The sequence below is a fragment of the Lissotriton helveticus genome, chromosome 2_1 (genome assembly GCF_964261635.1).
Source record: "Lissotriton helveticus chromosome 2_1, aLisHel1.1, whole genome shotgun sequence".
NCBI classification, from domain to species: Eukaryota; Metazoa; Chordata; class Amphibia; order Caudata; family Salamandridae; genus Lissotriton; species Lissotriton helveticus.
This window is the reverse complement of record NC_136059.1, coordinates 1693981090-1694008707: the sequence shown is the minus strand read 5'-3', so window position 1 is coordinate 1694008707 and position 27618 is coordinate 1693981090. Positions and strand designations below refer to the sequence as shown.

The following is a 27618-nucleotide window of genomic DNA, read 5'->3' as shown; positions in this document are numbered from 1 at the left end:
GTGACTAAAGGGTACCACTTTCTCCGGACCTGCGCTTGCTGGTGCGGAAAAAAGGAGCACTGACGTCAGCGCGCGAGGGCGGCGTCTAAGTACTCCGACGACGTCATCTCGGTGCCAACGACGGACGCGGAGCCGCAGACGACGCCTACCGACGTGCAGGGGTACTGCTACGCAAAATTTTCCGGATCCAGTCTGACGCCTGGGGATATTCGAAGGTAAGGAATCTAATACTAACCTTTTTCTTTCAGATAGAAACTCCACCTCCCCCCCTTACCGGGCCCACCCACCCAGAGGTCTCTCTAACCACATCTCAATCGGGGGTACCCTCCTGCCCCTCCCAAGGTCTGGGGATGCAGTCCCTACATAGCTAACACCAGTCAACACCGTCTGCGTGGAACTCTGGGAGCTCCTCCCTATCTCCTGGGCCATTAGCCCCCATGCCTGCAATACTTCCGGGAGTTTGGCATCCTTCCTAGTACTGCATATGTGCCCCTCCTCTGCTAGCGCCCATTCCTTCAGGTCCGCTTTCCAGTTCGCTACCAGCGGCCCACTCTGTGTCAGCCAGTGAATTGCTATTCGTCTCCTAGCTGTTACAAGTCCCAACACCAGGAACTTCCTGCTGGTTTTAAGTTTAGGGTCCCGGGGGTTCAGTCCAAGGAGACAAGTACGTATCTCCAGGGCAACTCTCCATTTCCGTTATTCTGTGTAAGTCCTCTAGGATAGCTGTCCAGTACATCTAAATCATGGGACATGACCAAACCATATGTGGAAAATCTGCCTGTACACAGAGGCATCTGGGGCGCCTTGGGTCTCTTGAGCTGTCGATGGCGTGGAGGCGCTTGGGTGAGAGATATGTCATGTGGACCATGTTGTATTGTATCTGCTTAAATCTATTGGAAACCGCCACCTTACGGACGCCCTCATGAATTTTTACTCACTCTCGTTCTGTGATCTCCTGGGGGCTCACTTCCTGCCATCTACCTTCTATTTTGAGAGGTGCGCCTTTTCTATCGTCCCGTAACGCCCTGTACAGATGAGTGACAAGTTTCCGCCTCCTGCCATGGCTATCATCATGACCAGAGTATGTGTGTGTTCCGGGGCATCTGGGAAAGTAGGCCATTGATGCCGTGCCATTGCTGCTATTTCGGCGTATTGTAAGAATTGCCCCGGTCCCAGTACAAAAGAGTCTACTGCTTCCTGGTATGTTATGAACCGTTGTTCAGGATAGAGGTCCGCCAACATAAGACAGCCTCCCGCCTTTCATTTATCGATAGACATGACCCGGTCAATGAGTGTAAAAGGCGGCATCAGCCAAAAGTCTGCCTCGGGCAAATGGTCGCACCTGTATAAGCCGTCTAACCACCCTGGCCCAGACAGCAGCCGGCCCAGTGGAGGACATTGATCCGGATGCCCTTTTGTATGCCATAGAAGTGCACCCATACTCGTCTCGTTTGGCTAGATTAGCATGGTTATGGGCCAGCTTTGTCTACATTGAATGGCAACCATCTTTTGCCCAGCACTTTATAAATGGATAAAGAATTTAGAATTTCACAGTATTTTCATATTATTAACGTACAGGCACTACTGTTGAATCCTATGTAACAACCCCCTAAATTGGGAATCAGTTTGAGCTAGACATTAAATCCATCAAGTATACTAACTTTTAATATCCATGCTACAATTGTTTTTCTTTCAAAAGTCAATAAAGATATATATTTTTTTTAAGTATACTAATTTCTGTACATTATGGGTTTAATAAGTGCACAGTAATACAGATGCTTTGCCATACGATTCAATATGCTCATTCTTTCAAGAGGGGCCATGACCTTCAACCCATAGATTAATTCATCAAATTAGTCAAAAAGGAAAATTTACTTTTAAACATATAGTCTTGAGGGAAAAACGTACTTACCTAGAGAATGTGCAAGTGCTGGGCTTGCTTCCAGCAGAATTTGTGTCAATGCACCAGTGTCTGAGTGTTCTTTTTCTAAAAGCATTAATCTGAAAATCAGAGTAAAAGGTCAGAACTTTTCAAAATGTAAATGCTCAGAGTATATGTGTTTTTTACAAGTACAGGGCAGATTTACCAGGGGGCTTTCACACATGCACTCTTGAGATTTGTATCTTTTCTACTTTGCATCCTCTGAGCAGAGTAAAAGGAGGGTAATTTACCTAAAACCCCAGTGGAAGTACTAGCAATACACCTTTTAGTATTTAGAAAGAACAAGTTACTTACCTAACGTTTTTTCCGATGGCTACATTAGTTCCTGGAGATAGCCTCTTCCCAGATACCAGACGGATTTGGATATTTCAGCTTTAACAGGCAGTGTGTGACCTTGGCTATGAAATTGCACAACTTTATTGGAGGAGATGTAGCAAATCAATAAAAGGTGCCAATTATGTCTGTTCTGCCCAAATTTTAACAGCCTGACCAAGTCCATTGATGCAGAGGGCATAGAACAAACAAATAACAAAAAAGTATGACAAAGTCATACTGAGGAGGTGAGAGGGTGATAAGGACTCAGCTGCAGCTATTGCATACATCAGACCGAATGCTCACCGATTCCTTGGAAATAATGGGAGCAGCATCCCTTCCAATCTCAATGGTACTTTTTTTCTAAAGGACGTGGACCTTCTGCTGTGAGATGGACAAATGGCCCTCCAAAAGCCGCTCTGGTGCCGATCGTATGTGCAACAGGGTGGAAAGGAATGGAACAGTGTACCCCTGCTGAACAACATGGAGCACCCATTTGTCAGCTGTGATGCTTCGCCCCAGTGATGATAATGCCTGCTTTCAACAGGACGGCTATGTGCCGCTGAGGACAATCTAAAGTTGTTTGGAAGTGGTGACGGGGAGAGGTGGCCTGAGTGGTACGTTGCCTGAGGACTTGGACGTTGTGGCCGGTTTCCTGACTCGGATGCCGAAAGGACTGGAGGAAACTGCTGTTGTTGAGGTGGGCCTTGGCACTGCCTTTGTGCCAAGCGTCTTCAGAAACCTCAAAAGGGAAGAAATTGTTGGGTATATTGCCACATGGGTGCGGAAATGACAAAAGGACTCTATGTCTCGGCTCTCTTTAAAACGGGCCAAGTCTGCTTTGTCTGTGAAAAGACATGTCATCAAATCGCATGTCTATCAGTGATGCCTCAATGTAACTTGAAAACCCAGTTGATTTCATCCATGTGTGGCACTGCATTTTGTCCATCTTGGATAATCTGTGCAAAACTGGTGCTGAATTCTTCATAGACTATGAGCAAGATCTCCCATAATGCATGCAAACAGCTTCCCGAGAGGACACTCATGTTAACTAAGTGGAGGGCTAGGCTGACAGAGAACATCCACTTGCTGAATGCCTCCATGCATTTGGATTCCCTCTAAGGGAGTGTAGTAGGGACTGGTTTTGGCTTGAATAAGCTTGTGGACTTCCTGGGACACTATTCTTTCAGGAGTAAGATGATGAGGGAGAAAGGGTGGGCAACCCCAGCCCAAGTACCCCTCAGAGGATCTGTAAGGGCTTTGTTAACTGGGGAAGAGTTTGAGCAAATTTGTCCCAGTTGAAGGACTTTCATGAGGACATTGGTCTTCACTTGGGAGCTAGATATCCATAACTTCCATAGCTTTCATCATCACAACAGCAAATAAAGCAGATTTGTCTGTTGAAGATCAGGTGGGAAGTTCAAGTGTCAGGGAAGGTGTCCAATCCACTGGCATCTTGAAGGTCTAAAAAATAGATTCTCCTTCTTCATAAAATTGTGAATCGTCATCTCCATCATGAAGTTCCGAATCCAACATGACCCAACATCTTGTCTGGGCAAAAGTAATATCCCATCTGAGTGTGAATGGGCTGAATCGATTGCATCTGAGGTCACGACTGAGGTAGATTCGCTTCAGAGTCCGAAAGAACAATTGGTTCTCCCTCTGATATCAGTGCCAGAGTGTGGAGGACTGGGGTAGATCGTGGCGCCAGGTTTGGAGTCGGGGATCGATCTGAAGATGATAATGTGACTGGAGGCCTCCTTAGATCCTTGAGGCCCAGAAGTGTGCCAGAAGGAGCAAGAAGGGTGCTGAAAATATGCAGCATGGTGCTTTTTTAGGAACTCAACTTGCTGCAGGTTCGCTGCTGGGCACAGGAATTCTGGCTGCATTGGGATAAGTTAGGGAGTCAGCTCTGTGGTAGGAGACCGAGATCGGGACGCACCCTGACATCCATGCAATGTTTCCTGACCAGAGTGGTTTCACGAAGGAGAATCACGTTTGACTTCTTTTGTTTTTTCTTCGACTTTGACTTACCTAAAGACTGAATGGGTAGAGGTCCGCTCTCAAGAACGTCCTCATGAGAAAGAAACAGTTCATATCCTCGACTTTGAGAATGACCAGCCCTTACTTGCCAACCGATGATGTTTGGCAACATAGAGCTTAGTTTTGCAGTCCGAGGTAGCCTTCAGGTTCATCTTAGTGCTAATTCCAACACGACTTGGAGTCAAGCCCCAAACCCAGGTAGCAGAGACATACTTGGTGAGTTACAACTGTGGCAGTCCCTGTAAGGTTTAAATCCTTTGGTTTTTGGAAGGGGCCTAACCCCTTGCATGCTGTAAAACTGTTAAGAAAAGAATCCTATCAAGTGACAGGCAAATGAGGGAGTGAGCTATGAATCCACGCAGAAAGGAAGGACTTGAGGTCAGCGCAAAAGGGTGGTGGTTATATTTGGCTCTGGTGTCATTTCTGGGGAGGGACGGGGTCGGCACGGAGCACACGATGCCACCTACCATGCGCATGCGAATTGCTGAAAAAAGTGTACAGATCCAGTCTTGCACCTGGGGGTATTCATAAGTTGAGGAATCTGCGGTTTGAAGTATCTATCAGAATTATTTATATATCCTTAATAAGGAAGACTCACTAAAGATTTCAGAGTCATCACAAAATGTCACCTGCTAAAGAGTGTGATATTTAGAAACATAGGCCTCATCAGTGGGCAAACTAAAAACATTGCTTAACACCAAGACGTGGACTTAATTATATCCAATTTTGTCATGGCTCCCATATTCATTCACCAGACTTCAATTCATTAATTTCAATTTCTGCAATACTGAGACAAATCGATGTATCCAAAAAAGAGAAATAAACTTACCCTTTAAAAAAAGCATTCATAGATTGCAGAACTCCAACCTGTACCTTCCACGTACTACGTTTCAGTCTTTCACACATCAATTTACACATCTCTAACCGGTAGCAGCCTAAAAGAAGATATTTAAAACAGGTTAGTTTCAGAAAATGACCTTATTTAAAGAAAACTCAATAGTGCCATCTTCCTAATACGTTTGTACTATGCATCCTTAAGCAAAAGTGAGCTCAGTTTTCTGAATACCCAAATGGAACAGCATAAAGCAAATGGAGCTTTGTAATTGTATATGTTTAATTCCAAGTGTGTTGCAAAGTGACGTCCAACAACTTCCTTCCATAGGATTCTGAGCAATTGGCAGATAACACATTATAAACACTTTCTAACACCTGTTTCATCTTAAAACGTTTGGAGGACCAGTTTGTCTGGTGCATGGAGACTGAACAGAAAGAGCCTGATGCTTGTTGACTCTTCTGACTGATGTGATGGCCTCCAAGAAGACTGTCTTGATTAACAAAAGTCTGAGAGGGCAGCTATGCATGGCTTCAAAGGGGCAACACATCAAATAGGTTAAAACCAAATTAAGATACCACTGGGGAATAGCAAAACGTTTACCTAGGAATATGTGCTGAAGACCTTTCAGAAAATGTGCTACATTGGGACACTTAAACAGGGAGGTCTTGTCCGAAAACCACCCAAAAGCTGAAATGGACAAAAGATACCTCTTAATGGTGCCCAGAGCAAGGCTGTACTGGGCTAAGGCCAAAACAAACCAGACCTCTTCGGACAAGGGAGCAGAAAGCTAGTCAATGTGTTTCTCAGCGCACCAAGTCACAACTTGTTTCAACAGCAAGCATATTCAGTTTTTGTTGATGACACCTGTTTGCCACAATGACATTTAAAGGGAGGTCAAAATCCCTCAATTTGTTGCTGCTCAATTGCCACACATGAGGGTGGAAAGTGTGCGGGTTTTGGTGTTGTTGAAACAGGAGGTTCTCCTGAAGGGGCAGCCTGATCGGGGAGTTGATGATCATGCTCAGGAATTCTGGATACCATACTCTCCTTACCCAATCTGGAGCCAACAGGATAACTTGGGACCTGTAAGTTCTGATCGTTACAGAGTCCGGGGGAGAAGAGGTATTGGTGTAAGGGATATAGGAGTTCCATATTCTAGTTTAGTCAGAATACGTCTCCAAGCAAAGCCACTATGGAAATCTGAGCGCACTGAAGCACTGACATTGTGCGTTGTATTTGGTGGTGAATACATCTATCCTAGGTTCTCCCCTGTCCTAGATCTAGCCACAGTTCTTCCAAGTCCCTAAAGAGACCTTGAGCCTCCTCCTGATGCAGACACCATTCGGAGTCCATGAGGCATTGAAGGCGGAGTTCCTGCCAAGTGCTGCATGACCAGGAAAACGTCCTGAGTTTTCAGCCACGTCCAGAGGCGCAGATCCACCTGGCACAAGATCCACAACCCTAGCCCGCCCTGCTTATTGCAGAACCACATGGTGGCCCATGAACACCTGGAGCGGCTTAGATGGAGGGCAGGAAAGCTTTCACTGCCAAGCAAATCACCCTTAGTTCCAGAATACTGATGGGGAACTGAGTCTCTGCTGGAGATCATGGGCCTCTGATCTCCACCTTTCCCAGATGGCTGCCCCATTCCAGAAGGAATGCATCAGTCACCATTTTCAACTCTGGGTGAGGAACAGATAGGGGTCTGCCACTGACAATCTCGGTCCAGTATCCACAACTGCAGATCTTGTGCAGTCTTCTTTGATATCTGGACCTGAGCGGAACGGTTTCCTTGGTGCTGTGCCCACTGGGACTTCAGAACCCACTTGTAACGACAGGATGATTTGCCCTATTTTGATTAGTGATGACTATAGTCCACTGCCATCTCAGTATATTGCTATGAATCCTTTATTTCAGCCTATTTGTAGGGTTTGCCTATTGGCTTTGGCATGATTATGTGCCTTCTTTGCCTCTTTTCGGGCCTAGTGGCCTAAACTAGAGAGCAGCCATCTTTGTCTTGCCTCTGCTGACTGAGGCGCTTGCAGGGTAAGGGTAATGTTTATAGTTAAGCCTGTTGTGTGCTAGAGAGAAGCCAGTGGAAACTGGTTCTTATCGAAGAAATGTGTTTGTCTCTTAAGGTCTAGACGTAACACGCAGTTGGCCACTGCGGTTGCGCAGAGAGCCTTGGAGCTGCCACAGGAATTCGGTGGGAGGTAGTTTCTGTTGGAAATTTCCATGAGCAGAGAGCCTTCCATATTATCAGAGAACAGAAGAGCAGAGTGGTCAGATGGTTTTTGGAACTGAGGAGAGCGGTCAGATGGATTTGAGCGGTGAAGCTGTCAGTCAATGAAGAAGTCAGTTAGAAGTCAGCTGGAAGAGTTAGAGTGCAGTTGGAACCAGTGGAGTGCAGAGACCATGATGAACATTAGAAGTTGGTCCATTGGTGGTGGTGCCATGATGATGATGGAAAGAGTCCTAATTCCACCAGAGAGGAACAGAGAGTTGGACCCTTCTTAATAGGGTGAGGTGTTCTTTTTTTTTTTGTTGAAACTTTTTATTGAAAATAAAAACAAGAAAACAGAAAAACAAAACATGGCAAGGCATTACAATAGAATCGTGACACCATTCGGCTCGCGGGGGGGGGCGGGGTACAAACGTAAATCAGATATCGTTGCTACCAGTAAATCGGGGGGAAGGGGGGGAAAGGAGACCAGAAGTATACAAGACATCTATAATCCTGCGGAGGAAACATCAGGTTGGGAGGAAGACAAGTCAATATCACATTCCGATATGGGGGGAGCACATATATCACCACGGTATGTGTTCCACTGAGTCCAGATTTTCCCCTATTTGCCAGGAGTGCCACGGGAAACATAAACCGTTTTTTCTCTAGAAACATGCACCAATCCATGTTTTGTTTCCACACTAGGACTGTCCGAGGCCTCTGGGCGCCCCATAGCTGGGCAATGTCACGCTTGGCGATCATGTTACCCAAGGTCGCCCATCGAAGCTGCGCCAGATTGTAATCATTCGGCTCCCAGACGTTCAGCAAGCACCTCCGCGCTTCAGGCAACAGCCGTACACCCGTAACCTCACTCATTACCGCATGCACGCGATTCCAATAGCTCAGCACAGCCGGACATTCCCAAATCATATGGAGAAACGTGGCCACCCTGCCGCATCCACGCCTGCACAATCCATCCGTCGAGAATCCCATTCGCACCAGACGCGGGCCAGTCACATACACCCTATGCAGAATTTTGAGTTGGACAAACCGAAGGCGTGCCGGGATAGCCACCTCTTTCGGGGAAGAGATCGCGGCCTGCCAGTCTTCATCATCGAGCTCCAGACCATCACTGGTCCACAACCCTCGGAGGCCTTCCAACAAGTCAATCCTAATATTAATCAGTTTTTTATAAATGAGCGAGATAGTGCTATCAGGGACATGCCCGTCTAGTATCCTATCTTCAAGCGGGGATGCTTCCGGCACGTCCGAGCCTCGGGGAAAAACAGACAAGATTGCGTGCCGGACTTGCGCATACCGAAAGGATTCCCTATCATTCAAACCATATTCAACTTTCAATTCCTCAAAAGTTTTGATCCTACCCTTGATCCACATATCATCGACCCTGCTGATCCCTATCATGTCCCACCGATCGAATCCCTTCGATTGCCAAAGGGAGCCAAGTTTATCCGAGGCATAGAGTGGAGTAGCCCGGGTCGGTCTGTCAGCCCATCCCGTGGCCGCCGTAGCCCGATACCACACCTGCACCGCTGTTTTAGTGGGACCAGTAAGAGATCTACCGGCTGACGTCGCGTATAAAGCCCTGTTGTAATCGCCGCCGGGCAGCAACCATTTATCCATCGCAAAGGCCGGGTTTAGTGAATGAGCATAGGTGCCGTGGTTGATGGCCCCTAACTGAGAGGCCCAATAATAGCGACGGATGTCCGGGAGTGCGATGCCGCCATCATACCAAGGGAGCGTGAGCTTCGAAAGGGCAATACGAGAACGGCCCCCCCATATCAACTGTCGCTGCAGACATTCAATCTCCCGGAAATACCCAGCTGGTACTACGTCAAGCGTGTTTTGAAGTGCATAGAGAAATCGGGGGAGCGACATCATCTTAAACAACGCCGCTCGACCCAGGGGAGAGAGAGGGAGTCTGTTCCACGTTTCTATATCCGCCCGAAGACGTCGGAGAGGGGGCAACAAATTGCGCTCGTAACGAAGCGTAGGGTCTAGGGTAACAAAGATTCCCAGATATTTGAATCCCTCGAGCACCACCGAGATAGGACATCCACGTGGCAAGAGGGGAGCATCGCCAGAAAGAACATAAACGCAAGATTTGGACCAATTGATGACTAGACCGGAATTTTTACTGAAAGAAGTCAAAACGTCGAAAAGGACGATCAGCGACTTCCGGGGCGACGTAAGGTATAAGAGTATATCATCCGCGTACAGAGATATACGGTCTTCAAATTCCGGAGACCATCTAATACCCTTCAAGGATGGTTCCCACCTCAACCAAGCCGCCAATGGCTCTAAGGCAAGAGCAAACCGAAGTGGGGACAGAGGACAGCCCTGGCGCGTACCCCTACCAAGCGCAAAGGAGGCTGAAACACGCCCATTCACCACTACCTGGGCTAAAGGGCCTGCATAAAGCAGCTGCACCCAACGGATAAAGGCGGGCCCAAAACCGAATTTAGAAAGGACCGCCCAAAGATAAGGCCACTCAAGCGTATCAAACGCCATAGTGGCGTCTAGGGACGCCAAGATGGCCGACTCCCGCAGAGTCCCGGCTCGCGCTAGGACTCCATGAAGGCACCGAAGATTAAGTGCCGTATTGCGATGTGGTATAAAGCCGGATTGGTCCGGGTGAACAAGATCTCCTATAACAGATATCAAACGAGTAGCAAGAACTTTGGCCAGGATCTTAGGTTCAACATTGATCAGGGAAATAGGTCTGAAAGATTCGCAGCGGTCACGCGGCTTTCCCTCCTTATGGATAACCACTATGGAGGCCAGCCTTTGATCAGGAGGAAGAGACCCTTTCTCTAGGGATTCCAAAAACATCGATCGCAAATACGGCGCCAGTACGTCGGGACGGAGCTTGTAAAGCTCGATGGGGAGTCCATTAGGGCCCGAGGCCTTCCCGGAGCGAATCGATCGGATAGCGGTCGCAATTTCATCAGCCGTGAGCGGAGCTTCCAGTAGGTCCCGCTCCGGGTCAGACAAGCATGGCAGCGAGATATCACGGAGAAGCAAGCGGGAGTCCTGCTCTGGTCGATCGGACACAGGGGAGTACACTACCCGAAAATAATCGGCGAATCGCGCAACGATCCCAGCAGGGTCAGTGATACTTTCACCATTCACACCAACTATGACAGGGATAACCCGACTCGCGCATTCTCTCCTATCCAACCAAGCAAGCAACTTCCCAGCCTTATCTCCCACATCATAGAGACGCCCCTGCTGTTCACGACCCATCTCTTTCGCAGCGTCAGTCACAAGTGCTCTATATTCGTGCTGTTTTAGGTCTAACAAGTGCAGCTTCTCAGGGGAGGCTCCAGAGTCCAACTCTCCCTCAAGGATGGTAAGTTCAGTCTCAAGACGGACAACCTCTTCCCGCTTACACCTCTTAACATTGCCAATCGAGGAGAGGGCTTGGCCCCGAATTACAGTTTTATACGCCTCCCACAAGGAGACAGAAGAGGACACTGAACCCACATTTTCAGCAAAGTAACCATTGATTGCTTTAAGTAATTCCACTCTAATCTTAGGATCACGGAGGTACCATGGGTTAAATCGGGGCAATCCGACCTCCCGACCCCAGACGAGCGTTCACAACTAACCACAGCGGGGAGTGATCCGAAATACCCCATGCAAGATATTTCACCTCCCCTATGAGGGAAGCCTGGGAGGAGGGCATCAAAACATAATCTAATCTCGAAAGGCTGCCATGGGCCCCGGAGTGAAAAGTATACTGCCGTTGCCCAGGATGATGTAAACGCCAGCAATCGGTTAGCCCCATTGCCTCCAGGAAGTCCCCCAGCCAGGATTGAGATTTAGCGAGGACACGGGGAGGGTGACGATCACACATACCAGACACTACTGAGTTGAAATCCCCCCCTACCACAAGTACACCCTCGGGCACTCCCAGGATCACTTTTCCCAAATCAGCATAGGTCGTAGTTTGAAGGCCTGGGGGTATGTAAACCGAGAGTAAAGTAATCACCCTCCCCTCCCAGCGCCCTACAATAGCGGCATAACGCCCCCTATCATCGAGTATAACGTCATCAATAGCAAGGGGGAGGGAGGTCCGAACCAGAATGCCCACCCCTCTGGAGCCGGAAGTGAAACCCGAGTGGGCCATGAGACGGTATCCACGCCTATTCATGGCGTGGCACGTATTACCCAGCAAGTGTGTTTCTTGAAGCAAAACCACATCAGGAGACAAGCGTCGTAGCAACTGTAAAACCACCCCCGTTTAATTCTGTCTCCCAACCCATTTACGTTCCAACACAGAATGCGTAGTCCCCTATCCCCCATCCCAGAATCCACCCCAGGTTCCCCCCCACACCAGCCGCGACACTGCAACACAGGAGATCATCAGTACTATGCCTTGAATAAAACAAAAAACCCTAAACTTGAACCCCCCAACCCCCCAAACCAACATTATACCCCGCACCCCTGCGTGAGACTCAAAAGCCACCCCAACTTGCAGTGTGCCTGTCGCCCTAACATACAACTAATCTACGAAAAGAACCCCAGAGGAGGAAGACACACCCGACCCCCTCCCACACCCCATTAAGACAACACAGTAGCGGACAATAGTAGCATAGCATCAAACCACAGCCGAAAGTCAATACGTTGGTCCAGGAGCCGATTTACTCCCTATTCCTGCTCCATCAGGCCGCCCTCCGCTCCACCGGAGTGCTCCGAATGTTCAAATTGTTCCTGTCCAGGGGGCAACGAGTCCAACCAGTCACTAGCAGCTCCAGGATGGTCAAAGAAAAACGTTCTATCATTGTGAACCACACGCAATCGAGCCGGGAAAAGCATGGCATATTTCATGGCTCTGTCTCTCATTCTCTTCTTCACTCCTTGAAATCCCAGTCGCTGCCTCTGAACCTGTTGGGTGAAGTCCAGGTAGAAGCTGATCGCGGCGTTTTCATATTTCGTAGGGCCCGATGTGCGGGACGCCTGCAGGATCGCATCTCTGTCACGAAAGTTAAAGATCCGCGCAATGATGGGGCGCGGAGAAGCTCCCAACTTGGGCGGGCCACTCGGGATTCGGTGGGCCCGTTCCACTGCAAAAAACTTGCTCAGACCCTTGGGCGCTAGGTGATTCAGGACAAGGTCCTCCACCAGTAGGTCTACTGCTGACGAGTCCGTCGTCTCCGGGACACCAACCAACCGGACGTTGTTCCGCCGTGCGCGGCCTTCAAAATCGTCCAAGCGTCGAGAGAGGTAGTCACGGGCGGATCTCAAATTACCGACCTCCGTCTGTAATTCAGAGACATCGGCGATAAGACTGGATGTCTTCAGGTCAAGGGATTTGACCTTCTCGTTAGTCTTTCCAAGGTCTGCCCTGATCAGAGTAACATCTATAGCAACCGTGTCTAGCTTGTGAGTCAGGGCCTCATATTGCTGTCCCAACGCGGCCTTCATCCCAGCAATGGCGCCCATGACGTCTTTCAACGACGGTTCTTCATCCAACAGGGAGTCATCCCCAAAGGTGGCTGGGGGTTTAGTCATTCCACTCGGAGATCCCTTAGTGAGGGTATAGCGATCCATAACGTTGGACTGCACAGGACCTCCCCGAGTTGCCGGTCTGGTCTTGCGCCTCTCCGCCTCGGGCTTGGTAGTCATTTTAGGTCGTGCGCCCCGGAGGGTATTCTGAGACCTAGTAAAAATGGCGACACTCTATACGCCCGGATCAATTCGGAGAATAGGTGGAGGGCCCGCCACTGATCAAAGAGCAGCGAAAGTCCAGATCACTAAACGATGACGTGGTAGTGAAAGAAACCAACGACCAGGGCAAGGTCAATGAGGCCAGACCACAGGAATCGAAACTGAAAGTAGAAGACCGGGCATGGGAGCCTCGCCTGGGCCGTTGTTATTCGATTACCACCCGGCTGGCAGAGAAGGCAAGCCCGGGGCAGTACCATGGAGCAGGCCAGAAATGTTGAAAAGTCCTTATCTTCGGTTCCCGGGGACCAAATCGCAATCTGAAACCGGATAAATGATCAGCCAGGTCACGGCCACAAAAGCCCGTCGTCTAAATCAGGATAAGATACAGGATGATCGGTGGAGGTGGCGAAGGTCCGGGAGCTCTGAGCTCACGCGACCATCTTGGGTGCGCGCTAAGCTCCTCCTCCGGGTGAGGTGTTCTTAAATAATTCGCATTATATAATCATTCACTCCTATTTGCCTCCTAGGTTATGTTTAGGTCTCCACTTGCATTAATAATTTCCTACTGTATTGCTTATACATATATCATTGTTATAATGTTTACATCCTATTCTAATGTTTAACCATCTTTACTTTTCAGTTCTTTATATAAATGTATGTGTTGGTGATTACTTGTTAGTTGTTATCATTAAAGAACAGTAGTTATTTAGTTCCTTGTCATTTTAATAAAGAGACCCCAGTGCAAATCCTGTTTGTTTATTGCCTCTGAGAGAGAGTAAAGGGTTCCTTTTTAACCAGATGCTTTGTGGGTAACTGTTGAGACTAGGTACACTACTCAGGATCAGGGATGGTTGCATGACTGAACATATAATTTGCCCTTAGTTTCTGTGGAGGAAGGTCCCCTTTTTTACCAAATGCTGACAGAGAGATGGGTGATTCCTCTCTGGTAAGTAATTGTAGATACGGAAGGGAAATCGGCTCCTAAGCAGGAATGCCCAAATTGTTGATAGATTAACCCCACATAGCATAGACAGTCTGGCAACTATAAAGAGAAAAGTCTGGCGACTATAAAGAGAAAAGTCTGGCGACTATAAAGAGAAAAGTCTGGCGACTATAAAGAAGATAATGAAATCGTCGGGTGACGTTAAAGAATATGTGCTGAGGTATTTATAGGACAAGATATGGAATCCATTAGATGTTAGCGGTATCTTTGATTGTACAGGCTTGTAAATAACTTCTTTTCACCTTCTCAGGTAAGTCTTCTAGATATCTTGTAAATAGTGGCCTGAGAAGAGTGTGGTTACGTGACGACTGGGTTAGCTACGGTTGGTAGCCTGCTTGGTCCGAGAACACAGTTGTTACACCACTGCAGAGCCCACATATGCCATCCGGGATACTTCACTAGCAGGAGATCATCAGATCAAGCAGTCTCAGATTAAGTCTCACTAAGATCCAGGAACACAGGATTCATAGCCTGAATGTCCTGAACTTTATGCTCCAAAGCATGAGAACTGCACTGGGTACAGCATGGCTCGGGTGAAAGGGCGCATCTTCAAAGGAGTCAGGTGTGACTTAGGGACATTGATAGTGACTCCACTGAAGGTCCAGCATAGTCTGGAGGTTTGGTGACCACTGCCAGTGCCTAGCCAGCCTTCAGCAGCCAGTCAAGGTAGGGGAAGACTGGAACCCCCACCTCCAAAAATGTGCTGCAACCACTGCTATCACTTTTGTGAATACCTGAGGGGCACTGGTGCAGCCACAGGGGAGCACAGCATACTGAAAATTATATTCATTCACCACGAGCACCGATGGGGCCACAGGTAGGGAATATGAAAATAGGCATCCTACAGGTCCAGCATTATGATCCAGTCTCCAGGGTCGAGAGCAAGCAGAACCTGAGCGTGTGTGAGATCTTGAAGTTCTCCTTTTCCAGGAAGGTGTTAAGAGGGGGCAGATGTACAGTAGGGCTTAGGTCTCCATCCCTCTTCCGTACCAGAAAGTAACAGGAATAGCAACCAGCACAAATGGTATTTTTTTATTGCATTTTTATGTAGCGCAAACTCGACCCAAAAGGTATTGAAGCACTTTACAAGAGCACCAGGTACAATACACAAGGACTCTTTCATTTTTAGTAGGCACAGGGGAGATGAAGTGATTTGCCCAGAATGTTGAGCAGACACCGTGACTTGAGCCTGGTTCCCCAACTCCTAAGTCAGCAGCTCTGGCTGTTACCCCACATCTGATTCCAGCACCCTCTCAATGGCTCTTTGGCCAAAAGAGCCTGCACTTCCTGACGCAGCAGGGAGAGGTGGTCTTCCGTCAACCGATCTGAGGACAGTGGCAGGGGCAACAGGATTTCTGTGAATTGCAGGATGTAACCCTATCGAATCACCTCACCAAACAATTTGAAGCACCCACTTGTTTAAAGTTATGGCTTGCTATTGGGGCCGGTGGTGCCTGATCCTGCCTCCAACTGGGTGCCTTAGTTATTGCGAGGGCACACTAAAGAGGTTTGGAGGCCACGGCTGCCGGAGAATTGGCAGATTGGGCAGATCTCTGGCTTTGGACCCCACAAGACTTGTGGGAGCAACGCCCGTGGACGTGAAGGGGCTATGGAGCCTGCTGGTTGTGTTGGAAAGGACGCAGCTGATTGTCGCAGAAGGAGCAAAAGAGTGTGAGGCGATGTTGAGTCCCAATGAGCGGGCGGGGACCCGAAGCTCCCTGAAGCACTCAAACGCTGAATCGCCTTGTTGCCTAATTTTCAAGTGCCATCGAAGGGCAAGTCCATAAGGGATGCTTAGACATCCTCGAAAAAGCCAGTCAATTGCAACCAGGAGCGGTGAAGGAATACCACCGTTAAAGCAATGGCCCGGCAAGTCTGTTGTATCCAGCCCGCATCTCATGGTGAACTTTGCTGTGTCCCTGCATCAGTGATAGGCTGGGTCAGCATGGTTCAGGCCTCCTCGAGACCATAGGCAGCACTTCTGCAACCGAGTCCCACACCATGTGATTATATTGTCCCAAGAGGAATGAGCTGTTCACCGACGATAGTGCAAGGCTGGTGGAAGAGAAAATCTACATCCCAAAGGCACCCACCCGCTTGGATTTCCTATCCGGAGAAGTGGTAGGAATACACCAGGATTCACCATGGAGACTGAGTCCTGCAACGCCAAGTCCTCAGGAGTGGGGTGCTGGGTGCGGGACACTGGCGATGTGCGATTCTCCTGTAAACAGGAGTACATGTGCAGGGCTTGTCCTAGGCCCAAAGAGGACATCAGAGGGGGCTTCAAAGAATGTCAGGGTGGGTTCTGGGTGGGTAGGTCTTGACTTCCATTAAGGGTAGTGGAAGATCGAGGACCTCAGTTGGCCTCTGCACTACCATAGCAAAAGAGCCCCCTTCCTCCATAGCTACACTAGAAGGAGAGACCAAGCTAATGTCTGGTGAGGTGTCCAAACTACTGGCATCAGCCAGGTCCTCATACCAGTTTGTCTTCGGAAAAAGTTTCTTCAAGGGGGTAAGTTAACCGTAGCGGTCTTCAGATCCACCTCTGTCATACTACTAACAGGGCCTATAGTTAAACGGAAGCACTGTCTCCAACCCGGGCGATCATGGTTTGGTCAGCGCCGGTGTCCATGTCCAGTGAAGCCGATCAGGCTCCATATCGGAATCAGGAATGACTGGTTCGGTGCCACTGGGAACGACACCACAGGACCGAACTTCAGTGACGGTCGTGGACAGGCAACCGTAGTCGCTGGATTTAGGTACAGATCGAGGGGTCTGGTCACCCAAATATGAGGTTCATAGCCTCATAAAATTCTTTGAGTTGGGCGGGGTTCACTCCAGCCCAGGGAAATTCAGGGAGGCACTGAGCAGACCCACGCTTAAGCTCCACAGGTAGAGTGCAGGAGTGGGTCCTAGACTTGCGGCATAGTTCCTGCACCTTGTCCGTTGACTAGGACCGGCGTGGTGAAGTCGAAGAGTGCTTCGACTTCTTGGCCCTCTTGTGCGACTTATCAGATAACGACGTCGACCGCAACGATGACTGACAGGAACGACTCCGACAGCAGGCCCGGGACCTCCCACATAACCTGGATTTGGAGCGGTGCAGAGTCACCCAATATCAAGTGGCTAAAAACTTCATTGCCTGCTCCCAAAATGCTTTCGGATTCATGCTGCGGCAGTCGGGACAGGCCCTAGAGTCATAGTCCCTGGCACCACAAGCAAACCAGGTGGGGGTTCAACACAGACATTTGCTTATGACAGGCTCCACAGAATTTAAAACCCTCAATTTATTTTTTTAGGGGATATCCTTATAGCACACAGAGAGCAAAAAGGCTCGAAAAAACTAACAATGTTGAAAAAGTGCTAAAAAATGACTAAGCTAGCTCTTCCAGATCTGTACTGTTGGCAAAGAAAGAAAGGAACCGAGGTCAGCATTCTGGGGTGGCATACATTTAGGCACAGCGTATTTCACATCTGGCGTGGATGACAACTACAATGTGAAGACATCCGGCGCAACCTACCCATGAGCAAAGGTACTGCTCAAGATTTTCCAGATCCTGTCTGACTCCTGGGGGATAGTCTTAGGTAAGAATTCTGAGGCTCTATCAGATATTGTCAATACAAAAACAAGGCATGGGGGCATTAAAGCCACCTTCAAAAGGAATAAGCAACTTTTACACCCTAGTGTACGAGTTTCTTACTTTCGATGTAGCTGATAGAGACGGTTCTAACCGCAGATTCCTTCACGTAGAATTATCCCCAGACGTGAGACTGGATCCGGAAAACTTTTGCCAAAGCATCCCTGTGCGCCGGGGACAGGGCAACACCACGCTACTCCGCCCAGGCATTGTACGTGACGTCAGCGAGGTCACAGAAGACCCACCCCAGCGCGCCTACGTCAGTTTTCTTTGGAAAACTATTCCACACCACAACGCGGGGCGACCAGACAAAAACTGTGGGAGCATGGGAACAGTGTGTGAAAGAGTAAAAAAAAGGGGAGACAAACCACACTATAAGAAACAGTGCAACACTGTAGTGTCCAAAGGCAGGGGCAGAAGATAGAGCAGAGCCCTGAGCATCCACCCTGCCAGTACATAGACAGCCTTACCCCTGAAATAAGGAACATGCGTAAAAAGCCATGATACATGTAACAGGCCCACCACTCCCATCCAGAAATAAGGAAGGGGAGCCAGGCCCAAGAGAGACAGAAACACAAACCTCCAAGCCACCCCAGCATAGAGGGCAACCACCCCCCAAGGAATAAGGGCAAGGCCTAGCCAGATGACCCCTAGTCGGAGGTAAGCAGAGGGGCTTCCAACAGGAAGGGAAGGGAGGGAATGACAGAGATTGAAGGTAAACCCCCCAATCCTGGAATAACCAGAGCAGCAGGGCACAGAAGCACTGTAGCCCAATCCTCCAAGGAACCAAGGGGAGGAATGAACTGCAACCAGACGGAGCCACCCGTTAATACTGAAAGTATTAAAGTTAGGATTTTTCTCAGTTTAGGAGTCCTAAAGTTAGGAGTCCTAACTTTACTACTCCTAAACTTAGAAAAATCCTAACTTTAGAACTTTCGGTATTCACAGAAGGCATTTAGGAGTCCTAAAGTTAGGACTCCTAACTTCTGTGAATACCGAAATGAGTAAGTGCCTTCTGTGAATATCAAAATGAGTAAGTGCCTTCTGTGAATACCAAAATGGTAGTACGTTTAGGATTTTGTCTTAAGTTAGTTCTGTGAATCGGGCCCCCGTTCCTCCAAGTCACACCGCTAAACTGTCCCCGGGCGGTGCCGGAGCAATGCCGACTCGACCCCCGCCGTGGCAGCAGCCTGCACAGAGGAACGAGAAGGGCCTGGGGAGTGACACGAAGCCTTCCGCCAGCCACTGCCCAGAATGTGGCGGAGATCACTAGGCAACCCATGTGGCACCGCCAGGGACGATTCAACCTCCGACTCGCCCTCGGACGAGGCAGCCACCTGTGGGGAGGGACGAGAGGGTGCTGAAGAGGGACAAGGGGTCCCCACCCAGCCACGACCCGGAGCGGGACAAGGAGGGTCCACTGACCCCTGTGGCTACGCACAGTCCAGCCGTTGCCAGCGACGTAGCGGCGTCACCTCGGCCTTAGACAGGACCATCTTGTCAAAGGACCGAGAGGGGCTCGGGGATGAGACCCGAGCCCCGGCGCCCTCCCGCGACACCACAGGGACTCCCGTGGGCCTTTGCGGCGAGGCAGAGACGCCGTGGCCTGAAGGAGGTGCCTCGGAGGAGCCGCACCCCAACAGCACCACATCCTCCAAGTCTGGGTCCGAACCAGTCGGCCCCAGTGGCGCCGCGGAGGACCCCGCCCAGGGCAAGGGATCCACCGACACCCCAGGGGGAGACGCCAGCAAGGCCTGCAAAGCCGCCGCGTATGTCTCCATCTGTACTCTCTATGCCCATGACCGGGAAACGATGGATAGGACGACATGCGGGCCGCATCACCCGCGGAGAGCCCACGCCCCCTGAGGCCGGAAACCAGCCCCCAGGGACAAACTGCGACATTTACCCACTGGTGAGCGACGCTCATGTGACATCGGAGAAGGGCGAGGATGACGACCACGGCCATATCTGAAGCCGTACTCCGAAGCAGACCGAGGGGAGGACGTCGACCTGGAGAGACACGCTGAGAGAAGTTTCATTCGGCGCTTCCGCCAAGACTTCAGCTTCAACTGTTGGCACGCCGCACAATCAGAGGTGCCGTGATTCTCCCCCAAATACCACATACAAATGAGGTGAGGATCCGTCGCCGACTTAAGACGCCCACATGACGTGCAAGTCTTGAAGCCCAAAGGCATTCACACACTGTTCCAGACAATGAAGGGAAAAGAGGGCCCAAACAGGCCTGTAGCAAGGACCGGATCCGGGTTGCACGCGGAAATGAAAAAAAACCTGACGTAGGCGCGCCGGGGTGGGTCTTATGTGACCTCGCGGATGTCACGTACGCGGACGACGCCTGGGCGGAGTCTCGTGGTGTCACCCCGCCCCCGGTGCGCAGGGATGCGGTGGCAAAAGTTTTCCGGATGCAATCTCACGGCTGGAGATAATTCTACGTGAAGGATTCTGCGGCTAGTAGTCTATCAGATGTGAAGTTACTTACCTTCGGTAACACTTCTTCTGGTACAAACTAACCGCCAATACCTCGCCTTTTGAATATTTCCCCAAGCTCCAGACTGGATCTGGAAACTTTTGAGCAGTAACTCTGAGCACCAGTAGGTGGTGCGTTGTGGCTTCACGCTGATGCGGTTTCACTCCAAAAAATTATGTGTGGAGCCCATATTGGCACCACTCCTGCATGCTGACGTTACGTTTGAGGTGCAGAGACCCAACAGACTCAAGAGTCCAAAAAGCAAACATGGGATCCTATTAATAGCACAGTCAGATTCACAGAATGGGGATGATGGAAGGGTCAGTGAGGAAACTGCAGTTAGATAAAGTCTCTAACAGAAATAGTGTTACCAAAGGTAAGTAACTTGTTTCTCACCTTCTGAATAGATACCAAAGGAATACCTATCAGAGGGTGGGTCTGTGAATTGGCTCCAACTAAAAATTTCTATAGGACTGAACAAGCAAAATGCCCCTCTTGGCGAACCTGGCCATCCAGTTTTGCTTCGTGAATGTATCAAGGGATCTCCAGGACGATGCCTGACAAATGCCCAGGACAGGAACTCTACAAGCCAACACAGTGGTAGCAGCCTTGGTTCTGGTTGAATGAGTCCTTAAACCTTGTAGGGGCTGCTTCTAGGCCAATGCATAACAGATCTTAATATTGAGCATGATCCAGCAACATATGATCAGTTCCTGCAAGGCTTTGCCCATTTTAATTCATGCGAACCCCACAAAGTATTGATCATTAACTTAGTGTACTCTGGTACAATCGATGTAAAAGCTAGGTGCTCTTTTGGGCCCAGGAAATGAAGTCTTTCTTCCTACTTAGAGGGGTGAGGCAGGCCACAGAATGCTGATGCGGAGATGGTTTGACTGATGTGGAACAGTGGCACTACTTTTGAAAGGAAATATGCCAGAGTCCACAAAAGTAGCTTCTCTAGGAAGAGGTTAGTGTACAGTGGGGTGACAAAGAGCTTGGAGCAATGCTACGGCAACTAGGAACAGTGTTTTGAGGGTAAGAAGCCACATAGGAAGGCTCTTCAATGGCTCAATGGGAGTGCACATAAATAGGTGAAGACAGGGTTAAGATGCCACTGTGGCATAACAAAGGGAGAAGTAGGAATCAATAGTGGTATCAAGGGCACACTAAATGGTAAATTGAGTGGCATCACAGCCATCTTGAATGGCCTTTGTCAGTACACCATGTAGGTCTTTCAGGGCACCTGGAAGGACATATGTGACTGAACCACAGAGAGTGTGAGCACAGACGCCCAAAACACAACCAGCATTGACCGACCAGAGGGCCAAACCTTTGGAAGTAAATACCGTCTTCCCAAAGGTCCCCACTCTTTTAGATTCCCTATCTGATGGGCATAGTCAGGAAGACATTCAGATCTGTCCCACTGGTGGAGACTTGCACCGGCAAACTCTCAGGGGAGGGGTGCAGAGTCAAAAAAGCAGGGTTGCCGGAGGAAGGGCGATTCACCGCACAATGTTGCAATTCACAGGAGACCAAAGCAGGGTATTTGACCAGGCCCCTTTGGAAAGGGCCTCATTAAAAGGCAACAGGGGCTTAGTATTGGGTTGCCCTGGCTGGAGGACGTTGGTCAGCACACTGATCTAACCTCAAAGTTGGGAAGCTGAAAGTTTAGAACTCTGGCCGCCATCCGTGTGACCACTGCAAAAAAGGCACTTGCCTCAGTTGAAGAGTTGGGGTTGAGACTAGGCCGGTGTCAGGAAAGGTGTCAAAGCCACTGGCATCCTGAAGGTCCTCATACGAATTTTCTTCACAGTAGAGTTGAACAAATTCATCCCTACATTATACTCACTGCCATGATCCGTCCCAAACAAGGAATGTAGTGTATTAGACCTGCCCTGTATAATCAGAATGTTAAGCGGCTCAGATGGAGTGGGCAAGGCTACAATGCCTCCAAACTCTGGAATTCCTTGCCACTTCATCTACGTCTGATCTCCAATCACCATATCATCAGAAAACAACTTAAGACCCTGCTGTTCTCCTAGTCAGTCTCCGTCCATGATGGTCCACAGCGCTGGGACACGTCCGGGTAGCCATGCGATCTATAAATGCCTTTTCATTTCATTTCAAGGATGCATTTTACTGGACATGGAGCATGGCGTAGGTTGAATTTGAGGCAAAACCGAATTCAACTTGTCCTTCAGTGTCAATGTAGTCAGCACCGGCATCTACGCTCCAGGAACTACTGTGGGCCGTGGAGACAATTGTAGAGTCTGCGAAGGTGCTAGCAGAGGTCAGCGGCTGTAACAGAGGATCCAACTGGCACGAAGGGCAAATTCTCTGGCGGTGTTTCAGATAGAGGGCCTCTAGGGTATGTGGGGTCAGCAGCTTTGCAAGCAGAAGTTGGAAGGGATATGAAGAGTCACAACATGGCCTTGTGGGACTTCTGGATCTATTTCAGAGTCACAGACGGCCCCAGAAACTTGGGTTGTGCCTGGACATATTGCGGGATTGGCTCTGGCAATGACCGTCTTTTAGAGCAAGATCGAGAGGCATGACAACACTATGTCACCTTCTCAGGTGTACGAGTGTGGTAGGAAGGGAGGAAAGTCCAGCTGCGATTGATAATGCTTTTTCTTGGACTTACCATAGGATTTGGAACTCTATGATGATCAATCTTAAGACAAACTGCAGGGCGGAAACGTGACAGACATTTGGCTCCCAAATGGCCTGAGGATGAATCAACGCGCAGCCCCTGCAAGCCTTAGAGTTGTGGCTCGACCTCAGGCATCAACGGCAAACCTGATGTAGGTCTTTCACAGACATTTGCTTGCAAAAGACCTTTTTGGAATCTAAAACCTATCATTTTGGAAACTGCCATTTCACTTGCACTGCATAAATTGTGAGGTAATGTCGAAAGCAACAAGTGGTATCTCTGGATTCGCATCTGATGACGTGGGCAGAAAGGAACCAATGTCAGCAACTGAATGTCATTTCTGGAATGGAATGGTGTCAGTGTGGTAGCCTGACAGCGCACAGAAGTACTACTCAAACGTTTCCAGATCCAGTCTGGCACCTGGTGAAGTTTTCAAAAGGTGAGGAATCTGTGGTTAGATGTCTCTATCAGAAAGATTGGGTGTACATTAAGGAGTGCACATCTATGATTTAAAAAAAAGAAGACGACAAAGCCTGTATAGGCAAAACAATGAAGAAGCAAGGTAATAGTAAAACACTTTTGCAAAGCCAGCACCATCATAAGCATGTGGCTAACTTGAGGGCATCCAGACCCAAGTATCCTCACTGGAATGATTTAAAAAGGAACTATGTAAAGTTAATGCTCACTAAAACTCAAACTCACATTGCGTCTCGAGATTTCTAGGCCAGGCTTTGCCTAGGGAATCAAAGGCACACAGAAGACACTCCAATTGTAGTTCCTTTGCTTTTTCATTTTCATCCTCTTCATCTTTAGATGAACGAGCTCCATTCTCGAAGGAATTCTGAAGGAAGATTAAAAAAAGAGATCAGAGATGACACGCATACATCGGAAAGCTATTCTGAAAGTTCAAAAGTGACTGCATTTAGCTGGATGCACCATTCCTATTGATGATTACCTTTAGGTGAAATGTGGCACAGGATATTATACGTGTAAAATAGTTATGTTTCAAAAGTAAACATTCCTTAATGATCTCCTTAAGTTATCTCACAAGCGAATTAACACCTGTCTTTACAAAATAGCAAGCTACTTACCTCTCGAAATGTTCTTGTTGATGGATACTTGATCTCCCTATAAATTTCTCATTTAGAGATACAAGAGAGGTAGAAGAGTTACAACCATATTCCAATTGGCACTAAGTGCCATTTTGCCATCTGAATGCCTCCCGCAGCAGAGTTATTGATTCACCGCCAGAAGTGATTCATCAACTCCATAAAGGTGCTGTCCATGCTGGTAACTTCTTTTCCAGCCATTTCTCCACAGTGTAGGGAGCAGGACAAAACACATGAATTGTCTTTTGGTCCAGCTAAGGTTTCCACACCTGGCAATGGAAGCTTCTAAACTTTATATACAGCTATGGAAATTGTCCTCAGGGGAGGTTAAGCCCAGCATGTGACCTGCAGATCAGCAGACGGGAAAAGTGAAAGAGTTATACCTTCATTTAGAGCGCGATGATGCCCGTGTAATCTAAGTAAAGGCGGTGTGACCAGGTGAGGCATCGGGGGAGCGTCTGTGAGACGTGGAGCTTACTGTTAAAGAATGTAAAAGGGTCAATGCCAGTCCTGGCAAATGGGAGTCGGAGTCCTAAATCTAGATGAAAAAATACCGGATTAGTATTTATATTGGAGCGCCCTGTTAGGCATGCAGCCGGGGTCCCTATAGTGAACCAGACATCGCTTACCTTAAAATAGAGGCGTTAATGCCTGGATATTACAGGTCTCAGCTAAGGATGCCAGGAGCCGTACTGTTGCGGGAGCCCGTTAGTTGTACTCCATGTTGGTGAGTATTTCCAGGTTAAGACAGGGTACTAGTTTCTGTTGAGGAAGAACAGATTCCCTGGGCACCATCTTAGAGTGGTGTGGGCCCGAGGTCTGGAGTTTTGTATGAGGAATATCATCCGTATTGTTCAAGGTGGATCTTGCTCAGATACAGACGGCTCAATGAGCTTTGGATAGGGAATAAATATAAAAAAAGAAATAGAATAATAGGGCAATATCAGCCGTAATGACGGAATATCATCCGTCCTCCGTCCTCTAGAAATCATGACTGGACCAAAATATATTAGTATCAGAATCGGTGGGGTGTAGATGGCCGGGGGGGGGGGGGATTAGTTAGTAGAAAGTAAATGATAGTTCAGGAGGATGTATGAGTACATCTAGGGGCAATAAGTAATCTCATAAATGATTTGAGGATTATAGGAATGGTCAAGTACAGACAGTCATAAATAGTGTAGTATTGTTCACCATGCATCTCGAAGCATCAAAGTATACTTGACGGCATTTCATTAACATATCATCTGAACTGACATGCAGTGTGTGGTATCCAAACAGTGTTTTGTCACTGGTAATATGGTTCAGTACATTTTTTTGCAAGAAAGTGTCAGTAAAAGTAAGGCGAGGGCCAGGACAGTTCCTTGGTATCACTCATCACCTAACCAGACATGCATTTCGGCATCTTTGTTCAGGCCCAGTTTCACCGTTTTATAGGAGAGGATGAGTTCACTTTCCCTTCTCCTTAGTCTGAGTTCACGGTTACCTCCTCGTTTAGTCTGTTGTATCAGTTCCACGCCGAAGAAAGAACTCTTTCTTGTGGGGGTGTTCCTGATGAAAATGATCTGTCAGCGGGTGGCCTGTGGTGTATTTGTGGATATTTCTGTAATGTTCTTGGATGCGAATTCGTAATGGCCGAATGGTGCTTCCAATTTAGGCCTTGTTGCAGGGACAGAGTACGACGTAGATTACGAATTTACTATTACAGTCAATCCATTCTGTGATGGTGAAGTTTTTTCCTTGTGGCATTGGTACTCGAGTGGTTTTATTTGTGCTAAGTGTACATATGCTACAGTTACGACAGATATGGAAACCTGCTGGTCTGGCTAGGAATGTGTTTTTTTGTTTCCTTTTATCTGTGAATTCAGAGCGGCACAGCATTCTTTTTAAGTTCGGGGCTTGTCGGAAAGTCATTCAGGATACCCTTTGAAATGTTCGTTGAGGCTTGGAGTATGTTGGAGTAGATGCCAGTGGCGTTTCAGGATTTTTCTTATGTGCTGGTGCCCTTTGTGGAAGTTGGTGATGAAACAGATTCCTGTATTACTTTCCTTGTTGGTTTTTGGCTTGAGAGTATTTTTTCGTTCCATTTTGGAGATCGTTGTTAGGGTATTTACCATACTGTTGCGATTGTATCCCTGTTCTAATCGGAATATCACCTCATTCCCTTTGTCCAAGAATACTTGCTCTTCACTGCAGTTCCTGCAAGTTCGTAGCAGTTCTCCCTTTGGTATATTCTTAATGTTGTGCCTTGGGTGGCAGCTGTCCGCTTTTAGGATGGAATTTGCAGCTGTTTCCTTCCTATGTAGTTGCTGTGTATGGTGTTGCCCTTTACGTTTAGTGTTAGGTCCAAGAAATGTTTTTCTTTTCTTGAGTAGTTGGAGGTGGTTCTTATACTCCAGGGATTCCTATCCAGGGTGTTGAGGAATCTTTTGTAATAAAGGTATGTTACCCTGCCAGAGGCACAGAATATCTTCTATGCATCTTCGCCACATTACAATGTGGGAGGTGAAATTGGCAAACTGGGGGTACCACAGCCAGTACCTTTCGACGTGGCTCATCAGGATACATGCATACGGAGGCGCAAATTTGGCCCCATTGCAGTACAGTTGTCTGTTGAAACTGAAGACCTTTTTTTCCCAAACAAAATTCAAGCATTTCTAAAACCATCGTGTTTGTTTCCAGGAAGTTTGCAGGTTGGGTCCAGAGAGATTGTTTTGTTACTCGTATTCCGTCAATGTTGGATGGAAGTGTATAGGCTGACGATGTCAATACATACTAGTACAAAGTCAGATTCCCAAGAGTAAGGAGTATGTCTTTGGAGTCTTGTATGAATGACGGAATGTCCTTCATGATCACCTGCAATTTCTTGTCCACAAATTCTCCTAATCTCGAGCATGGTGAGTTTATTCTCGCTATGATCAGCCTACCTGGAGGTGGGTATGTGCCTTTGTGTATTTTAGGCAGCAAGTAGAACGTGGACATTGTTAGATTAATAAAAAATAAAGTTTTCTCTTCAGGGGATAGAAGTCCAAGTCGATACCATTTCTCAATTTTTTCTTTAATTTGGCAGAGAGTTGATGGTGTCGGGTCCTGTGACAATGGTTGATAGCATGTTCTTTTCATCAGCATAAAAAATACTACAAACAAGCTATCGAGTCTGGGAATTTCTTCCGTGATTCTACTACAATATTCTTTTTTTGTCCTGACCTAACTTGGATTGCTCGTTTTTTCCAGTGGGATGGGGTTACCCACGGTCAAGGACAAATATCTCTCATACATCGGACTCAATAACACGGCCAATAAGGGATTAGGACCTTGTTACTCCCCCTTTTCTTTGCCATCTGGGGTTGGGCTCGGATGCTTGCACCTTGTTGTTGTCTTGGAAGAAGTCTTTGTAGTCACAAGATAGGTGACTCCTCCCTTGGACAATAGTGCGCATGGGCATCGACTCCATCCGTAGATAGTTTTTTGCCATGTTGGGAAATGATGGAGTTAGTAGTAAAGATAAATATGTCCATGTATGTATATCTAAGTAAGATAGAACTGGAACAGATACAGGACCCGGGGAGGTGAGTGGGCGGGCGTGTGTGGATCTGAAGCTCTATATGTCCAGAACAGATGCATACTGGTAAGTAGCATTTTCCGTTTGAGGCATATGAGCTGCAGATCACACACTTGCATAGACT

General features: G+C 48.2%; 1 protein-coding gene across 2 annotated transcripts in view; it reads right to left on the bottom strand.

The window, feature by feature from the left end:
- ECPAS (Ecm29 proteasome adaptor and scaffold) overlaps nt 1–27618 on the bottom strand; it is a 709962-nt gene that overhangs the window by 20231 nt on the left and 662113 nt on the right. For both annotated transcript variants that reach the window (XM_078676653.1, XM_078676652.1), the window contains exons 45-47: nt 23529–23667; nt 5127–5232; nt 1913–2001 (exon numbers count right to left, since the gene is read on the bottom strand). In XM_078676653.1, coding sequence (XP_078532779.1) covers nt 1913–2001; nt 5127–5232; nt 23529–23667 — 334 coding nt within the window. The remainder of the gene's footprint in view (nt 1–1912; nt 2002–5126; nt 5233–23528; nt 23668–27618) is intronic.